The 8,621-nt window shown below is 35.3% G+C and overlaps 1 protein-coding gene across 1 annotated transcript in view; it reads right to left on the bottom strand.

Annotated features, from left to right (window-relative positions):
* Positions 1-617: 617 nt before the first annotated feature.
* COL21A1 (collagen type XXI alpha 1 chain) overlaps positions 618-8,621 on the bottom strand; it is a 98,647-nt gene continuing 90,643 nt past the window's right edge. The window contains exons 26-31 of the mRNA XM_033056778.2: positions 7,938-7,970; positions 5,032-5,178; positions 4,894-4,948; positions 4,404-4,604; positions 2,876-2,953; positions 618-2,138 (exon numbers count right to left, since the gene is read on the bottom strand). Of these exons, the coding sequence (XP_032912669.1) occupies positions 1,951-2,138; positions 2,876-2,953; positions 4,404-4,604; positions 4,894-4,948; positions 5,032-5,178; positions 7,938-7,970 (702 nt within the window). The 3' untranslated portion in view covers positions 618-1,950. The remainder of the gene's footprint in view (positions 2,139-2,875; positions 2,954-4,403; positions 4,605-4,893; positions 4,949-5,031; positions 5,179-7,937; positions 7,971-8,621) is intronic.

The raw sequence follows: 8,621 nt of genomic DNA, 5'->3' as shown, positions 1-8,621 counted from the left end.
CACTGAGGGTTAGTATTAGAACAAACGTTTTAAACTTTAGAAAATTTCAGCTCTCTCAGAGAGCTCCATGGGAAGCTTCAATGAAGGATAAAGGAGCTAGCACATGCCAGGAGTTTCGCTAAAACTGTCTTCCTGGGAGCACAAAAACAGCTCATCTCCTTTAAAGATAGAGAAGTAGGCAGAGCAAGGGAACACCTTGGCTTAACTGTGAGCTCCTGAGTGTTCAAAAGAGAAGTGTTCCAGACTCAGAAAAGCAGACAAACACCTCTCAAGAACTACAAGGGCATTGCTACAGTGCACAGAAATGCCAACAGAAAACCAAAAGCTGAACTCAAATAGAAATTGGCCAGACATACACAAAACTACAAGAAAGGGCCAATTAATGGATGCAAACTAGAAATCACTCATAGATCTTCAGTCAGTCATTCTGAAACAACCCTCCTGTAGGACTAATGGGATGACAAAACCACCACTGCTTTTAACATTCAAGCTTGATATATGTGTAAAATTGATCAAATGAAACCATAAACAAAGCTACCAATCAGACTGGCTCAAAATCAAGAGGATTTTTCTCCAAGTAGGGAATTCTGGTCTTCTGTTTGTATTCACTGCAGTCAGAGGTCCTTCTGACTTGCTCTTGTTTGGCTTGGTTTTGGTTTTGCCTCCTCTCAGACTTATAATTCACTCAGCCACACATCTTACTGGAAAGTGTGTCTTTTATTTTACCTTGAATGTCAAGCATATTAACAGTCTCTGATAGTAGGACAACAGAAAAACAACACGTTTGAAAGCGACTTATGAAGCACTGGTTAACTCAATGCAGAACTCTGCCTTAATTTAAGAAATGGATTTTAAATTCTCATGGGAACTGCGTCTTTGCTCTTTATGAAAAAGCAAGCAATACACTTCATTAGCAAAGCATACAATGAAAATTACACACAGCTGGCTTAAAATGAAAAAGGGAACAGCATAACAAACATTGCAGCTGGTCAGCCACCAGTTAGACCTTTCTCCTTGTAAACCTGCTTCTTCAATTTGGCATCGCAGTCCTTGAGCAGAAACAGCAAAGGGTATATAACCTGATACTTCATTACACAAAGCTGTTACATTGGGGTTGTGCAAACATTTTTACATCTTTAATTTTGTCAAATCATAGCTAAAGCCAGCTATGTTAGTTTATTGCTCTTTTTTATTTTTAATGTTATTTTCATATGAGTTGAATCACCCACATGGAAACTTTTGACATTTAGTAGTTAGTTGACAGTACCATCTTCAATAAAACCTTGGTCCTTGAACTTGTAGTTGTACCATTGCATTTCACCTCGGTTTTAAGCAGAGCTGCATGGGAAAATAGGTGACATTTCTTCTGTGATAAGTCCCAGTATCTGTCTTAATTCATAAAAATCCAATAACACGCTTTCACTCACATCTAGAGCAATGACATATGAAATGTACATAAGGCAATGAAATTTGCACACATATGAAGTCAAAGCCAGCCATAAAATATTCAATATCAAATACTCTGTATGTTGGCTGCATGTGAAAAATTTCACAGTTATTTATACCTGACCAATGCCATTTAAGACCTAATTCTGTTCCCAGTGGGGTTTCCAGCAATTTTGCAAAGGACCTTCTTTGGTAAAAAGAAGTAAAAGGAGAATGATAAGACATTAAATACTAAATTCCAAATACTATATTTAGTTTTATTTCTATTAAAATTTAAAAAACTTGAGATTCAGCTAGTGCAAGATATAAAAAAAAAGTGACTGGAGTTTTGGAGTTTCTTGTCTAAAGGAATGTATAACCTTTGAGATCATTATTTATAATGCTTTTAATGTCAGAGGTACTTTTGTTCCTTCTTATGGGATTATTGCTGGTCACCTTCCTGAGATTTGAAAGACCATGAAAGACAAGCACCGTAACTATTCCTCTAAATTATCATATCACAAATTAATAATTTGGTCCTTTTCTAAATGGATCTCTCCCCACAATTACACTAAAACACAGTGATGGATCACAAATTCCAGGGGGTCCAACCGGTCCTGGCATCCCTGGAGTGCCACGATCTCCGTCTTTACCAGGCGGTCCACGCTCTCCAGGACGTCCTTCCTTACTCATGCCTGGTGGGCCTTCAGGACCTTAATAACACACATGCAATAAATAAATAAATGCATTTACTATTAAATGAAAGTGAGCAAGTATGGACCCATAACACCTGCACTCTTCGGTGAAGTACGCAGATAAAGAAAACTTCACTTCCTGCAAAAGACACTTTTTTGTTACAAACTGTTCATATATCTATATAAACAACATGGTATCTTGTAAACACTTTTCCTAAGCACAGGGAAAACACTTTAAATAAAGATAGTTTTTAAAGCAAAATATTAAAATCTGCTGCAGTACACTATTCTACTTTATCATATAATCTGGAACCACGATAACAAGAATCAGTCCCCCTATTTCTATTTGTTTCTTTGGCTTTGGATGGAGCCCTAATGTATCTTCCAAATGCTCAACTTTACATTTTGTACACATACACTAATATCATGAAGAATATTTTCCCTCATTAAGCAATGCTTACAAGTCACATGATCATATCAGGGCTCAGTTTACAGACACAGCTGACTTCAGGATACATCTATCAAGAAACAGTAGTCTCAGATACCAATCTCCACAGGACCCATCTCATATTGAATAATGTATTATATGGCAATTTATAAGGTATGCAAGAGACACGCATTACTCTAAAATATTTGGAAAGTAAGATGTGTACAAACTATATAAGTTTTTTGAAATTACATCAACATTTTTCCTAAACCAAACTTAAAAAAATTAGTAGCATGCACTGAACCTGCACACCTGAACCATCCCTCACCTGGAGGTCCTGGGGGCCCTTGGATTCCAGGAACGCCAACTCCTTGATTGCCTTTTGCACCATTCTTCCCTGGCAGTCCTGTGAATTAGCAAACACATGCATATCTTTGCACATCATTTTCATCAAATGATGTCAGAAATCAGCATCTCATAATATTTACTGAATTAAATATGTAATATTTCAGGAGCAAATAATGGGATACAAAACAGGTCTTTTCTGCACAGTGTGACTGGGCTCTAAACTATGCTAATTTCTACAAAATGTAGAGTTGATGTAGCAACAGTTAAGTAGACAGCCACTATCAGCTGAGGGAATAGATTATAGGTAACTAAGAAATTTGCTGTCATTGCCTTCTTATCAGCAAAGTTTTTAATATGTTGTATTAAGGAGGTGTAAGTTTTTCATCATAATTCCTGTGCAATACAGAATATATAGAATATGTTCCACAAAATACACAGCAGAAGTAAATCTCCACCAAAGAAATACTGTGAGAGTCAAAATATGAGCTCTCTTATACTATTACAGCCCAATAAATTCAGTTTCTTCATAGATACATTATCTACTTTTCCAACTTTTATGGAATAACCAGAACTGTTAGTGTCAGCTCCAGGGGAAAAGTGCATATTCTCCTGTTGGAGATTAAATAATAAAAGTACAACAGGCAAATCATCATTACATACAAGATGAATTTGGTGTGCTAGGTCACAGGTAGTAAGTCAAAAGAGAGCAAATATTTACCAATAATTTGTCCGCTTACCATTTGCACATTACTAGCTAGTTGTTATTTTACACAGCTTTCCAGATTATTTTGATACTACCAGTTACCAAATTATTGACTCCACTCAGTCTCTTGCTCTAGTTCCAGACTATATACGTGCAGTTAACATAAAGTTTTGAAAATACATCACAGAAATCAATTGGAATGCTTGGACAGCTGAGTTGCCTGAAAAAACTCAGACTAAAAAAACTGAACCTGCCTAAAAAGAATCTAGAATGTTTACAAAAATCATAAAGAAAGGAGCAAAAATCCTTCTGAAATAAAGAGAACAAAAGGACAAAAAGTCAGGAAATTAAAGGGAGTCTAAAAATTTGTTGGATGTCAAAAATCAGCAGAGATAGTAAGTGGCCAGTGAATAAATACTGTTCCTTAAAATAGCACAAACAAACAAGTTTGGAAGAAAAGAAACCAGAAGACATGGAAATACTTTGAAATCTATATCTAGGCATATTTGATCAAAAAAAATAATCTAATGCAGGTAGAAACATTTACATGAGACTAAGAACTTTCAAAAAGATCACAACAGAGTTTGACTATAGTAGAACTGAACAATAACTATCTGGCTGTGTTTCTGTATTCTCTCTTCTGTCACATGTTCTCTGAAAGTGCTGAAACATCCACACTGCTCCATGTTCACAATTCCATTCAGCCAAACATGCCCAGCTATTCTCTTACTCTACCCTGCATTAATCCCATTCAAAACAGAAGCAGAAAACCAAGACATAGCACTGTGACATAAGCACACTGTACCTCTTGTCCCACGAGCCCCAGGGCGACCTGGCATGCCCATCAGCCCTGGAATGCCATCATTCCCTGGTAAACCTGGAAACCCTCTTGGGCCTTCAGGGCCTCTTGGACCTGGTGGTCCTGGAAGTCCTGGGGGAGCACTTTGGGACTGACAATGGTTACAGTTTTGTAGTCTTCCACTATGGAGAATGGCAGGCAACTGGGCTGGGAGAATTCAAACAAAAAAAATTGCTTAAAGTGTTGTAAAAATAAAAGTATTGCCCCCAATCACTAATACAAAACCAGTTCCCTCTCTTAAGAGAATATAATACCTTTAGAAACAAGATGGTAAAGTATGGAGCCTGTGATGTGGAAATATAGTTCCATACGTGTAGGAAAACAAGAATAAATAGCAATATGGAGCTTGCTTTCAAAAAAGTGCTTCTGTAATTATCAGGAAACTTCTTTAGCACTTCAAATAAGGAAACAACAGTAAAGAAACTTCCAAACTTACTTCTGAGTACATCTGAACACACCTGTCGAATAAACTCTTCTGAAAATTCTCGTGCCTGAATTGAACAGAGAACAGAGCATGCAATTCTTTCTGGTTTTTAAGGCACACGAAATGAAAAGTTTGAAGTCCTATACATACGGGTTTTCCATCTGATCCAGGTGGTCCTGGGGGTCCTCTATCTCCTGGCTGACCTCTGAGACCAGGAGGTCCAATCAAACCCTGGACACCAGATTCTCCTTTTTGTCCACTGACGCCTCGAATGCCTGGATCTCCTTTCTCACCTTTCTGGAACAAAAAATCAATGAAAAGCCAACTGTAAGTTCACCGACCATTTGGAAGGTAGGCAGAACCAAACAAACATTCTGAGAAATCTTTGCTGAAGTTCTTCATAAAATCAATGTGAAATCAGTGAAAATTAACTTTATATTGATGAGATCTATTTTGCTAAAATGTACTGAAATTTTCAGATTCCTCAGTAGCTGTTTCAGATAAAATTACCAAAGAAAACTAGAAATAAATTAACTTTCTAGCTTTCAAACCCCATTTTACTGTTCATTATTAACACATGGAAGGAAGGGTTTTATTCACTTTTTCCTCAGAACCAGAAAATTTTTTATAGTATGTTAAAATCCTTGGAAGGACAGAAAAACTGGATGAGAAATTCTGGCATCACTGAAGTTCCTTACAATATTAACTTACAATAAAAATCAAGCCTTTTACCTCATCTCTGCAGTGTATAAGACATAGGGAAAAATTATTTCAGTTATGGATTTTTTTTTACTTCCTTTTATTTCCATCTGATTGATAGTAACTGTAGTCTGTTTGCATCACTGGAAAAGGTAAAAAAAATGCTGAAAAATATTTCGATATATCTTCACCAAAGCAATGGTTCTATGTATGGAATTACCCACTGCAATAGTTCATATGGAACTCTTTCCCTGCTCTGGAGCCAATAAAACTTTATTATGTGCCCAAGATTGAAGTCAGTGTCCTATGTTTCTGCATAACATTATCAGTTGTTGAAAACTTCTCTTTCTCCACTTCCAACTATTTTAGATGGAATTGTGAGAACAGGACTATTATATATGACAAACTTATTGAAGAGAATAATAGAAGTTTAAGAAATACTCATGCATATGGTCTCAACAGACTTACACTGAATTTTAAATTATGGTATTTATATTACTTCGTGACATATCCTATATTACTTATCTTCACATCAGAAAATTCTTCACATCAGAAAAATTCAAAGTTTCCTGTCTTGGTCTATATTAGTAAAAATGCCTCGAATTCTCTAAATGAATTACTACAGGGTAACAAGCTTTAGATTCAGTGTCAGACTAATCAGTTTTATGAGCTAGCCAGTGAAATCAGACAGGTAGTTCATGCTCTCACAGAAACAGAGAAATGCGACAAAATGTGACAGATGTCAGTCAAGTGCCTAAGAGTACTGCTGGAGTACTGGCCAGTTCAGGGGCATGACCTGAACAGCAGTCCATACCTTCAAAAAGTCGTACATTAATTCAGATACAACTTCTTCCAAAATTGCAGTTGTAATTTATTTTCTTGATATTGTCATCTTGAATATTGTAGTCACAGAGAAGGGATCGTCTTAAATTCCCTCATGTAAATTTTTGTACTTGCTCATTTCTAGTACATAACTGCAAAGGTGTTTGTGTTTCATTTAAATAGTCAGCAAGGCTTGGAGATAAACACATGGTGGTTATGTAGCTACCTGTGGCTATACTAGAAACTATATGTGCTGAGATCTGAAATCATGTTGAGTTTATAGCTAGGAGGGGTTTTATTTTGGTCCTTTACAATTTTAATTCCTTTTACCCCTTTGCACTATATTTACACTAAAGACTTGCAAGCTGAGCTATTTGAACTAAATGTTGAAGGGGCTAGAAGTCATTAAGAACCAGAGAATACTGGGGAAATAGCATCTACTGTAGAACAACATTAGAGGCAAGAAGCCAGCCTAAAAACACCAGGAGAAAATGCTGGAAACATCAGCAGAACTGTCCGAAGAACTTGCCAAGAAACAACTGAAACTGTAGGGGGGAAATTTTCTGCAGTATATCTTGGTCTGTTAATGCTCAACCACATCCATGCTAGGCCTTGTTTGCTGATCCTTGCTATTGGCAAAGAAAAGCAAAGAAAGGAGACTTACAGGCTGGAGAAACTTTTTAGAAATCACAAGTCTAACAAAAACCGTATTTTATAGAAAGAGAAAATAAACTAATTTTATAGGTTGGATAAGTAAACACAATGACATTATTATAGTTTAATACATAGTAAGAAATTATTAAAATTAATTTCCCGAAGAAATATTTTATTGCTGTGATTTACAATACTTAAGGAGACTAACTCAACAGCATACAAGGAATCTTTTACGAGTTTTGGCAATAATTTAGCAAAACACCTATAAGCCAAACCAAAACTGAAGTATTTCCTAGAATACTCACATAAGCATATGAAAAAACTTATATGTTAAAATGGATAAAATAATTTCATTATGAGAATGGAAATTCCAATTAATGTATTCAGCTATTGATACGCAACAACGCTTTAAGGAAAAAGGTTGAACAAATTAAATTTGCAGGAGAATTAGATTAATGGGGCAGTGTATACTCTGATTTTACAAAACATTAAAATAAATATGTAATAACCAACAAAATTAATATTTTAGATATCAATTTTTAAACAACATGCAGTACAATGACTATTTTTCTTAAGTTATTTTCTTTAGTTATTTCTCTGTGTAATCAGTTCTTTCTCTCTTTTTTTGCTGGTTGGTTTCTCAGCTTTTTAATTCTCTTAAAGTGTACGCTTGGCTTCAATAATTTTTAATGAAATGTATATCTCATTTTGCCTCTTTATAACTAATACTTCTTTCTCTGATATTTTTCAATTTCTCCTCTGTTGCTTATATACCCATGAGCACAGAAGTAAGACTATACATACATTTTACAGATCACATAATTTGCAGAAACAATGGAATGATTTTGTAATACTATACCTATCATTGCAAAAGTACATACCTCGCCTCGTTCTCCACTCAATCCTTCTACTCCCTTTAATAAATAAGATGAAAAAGAAATTTAAAATGCAGGCTGAATTAAATTTCCTGGAATCAAAAATTAATATTTTTTGTCCTTTGTTTTCAGCAATTAATCACAAATGTTAATTTTTAAAGATTCTCTGATTGCTACAAAATGAAACTGCATATAATGATGAAAAATACATATCAGGTGAATGAACACCTCAGTATTAGCTTTAATATCATGTACCAAGAGGAGAAGTTGGGAATATATCACACGTTATTATAAACATATAAACATAATATAAAACACAAAACCTCATTTGCTTTACAAAAGAAATCACGTGTCCTAGCAGAAGTAAACTCCTGATTCAACCTGTTTAATACTGTCTTACTAGGTAGAAATTAATTTCAGAGTCTTTGAAACACAGACTCTGTGATAAGGCAGATTTTGCATGCTAGCAAATTATTTTGGTGTAATTTCTGCCAAGTGGTTCCGTTATGTCTCATGACAAGATGGCAGTTCACTCTTCTGATTCATTCTTCTGGACAAGGAAATCTGTATTGTGTCTTGACAATTTTTGGAGAGATTTTGTATTATCTACTAAATGACTGATTTTTTTTGGTTGCTGACCAAACCAGATAAGCATGGGAAACAATTTTAGACTCAGTCTGTATTATTTTT

This window comes from Catharus ustulatus, chromosome 3 (genome assembly GCF_009819885.2).
Source record: "Catharus ustulatus isolate bCatUst1 chromosome 3, bCatUst1.pri.v2, whole genome shotgun sequence".
NCBI lineage: Eukaryota > Metazoa > Chordata > Aves > Passeriformes > Turdidae > Catharus > Catharus ustulatus.
The sequence above is the reverse complement of the archived record's forward strand: the minus strand, read 5'-3'. Positions and strand labels throughout refer to the sequence as shown.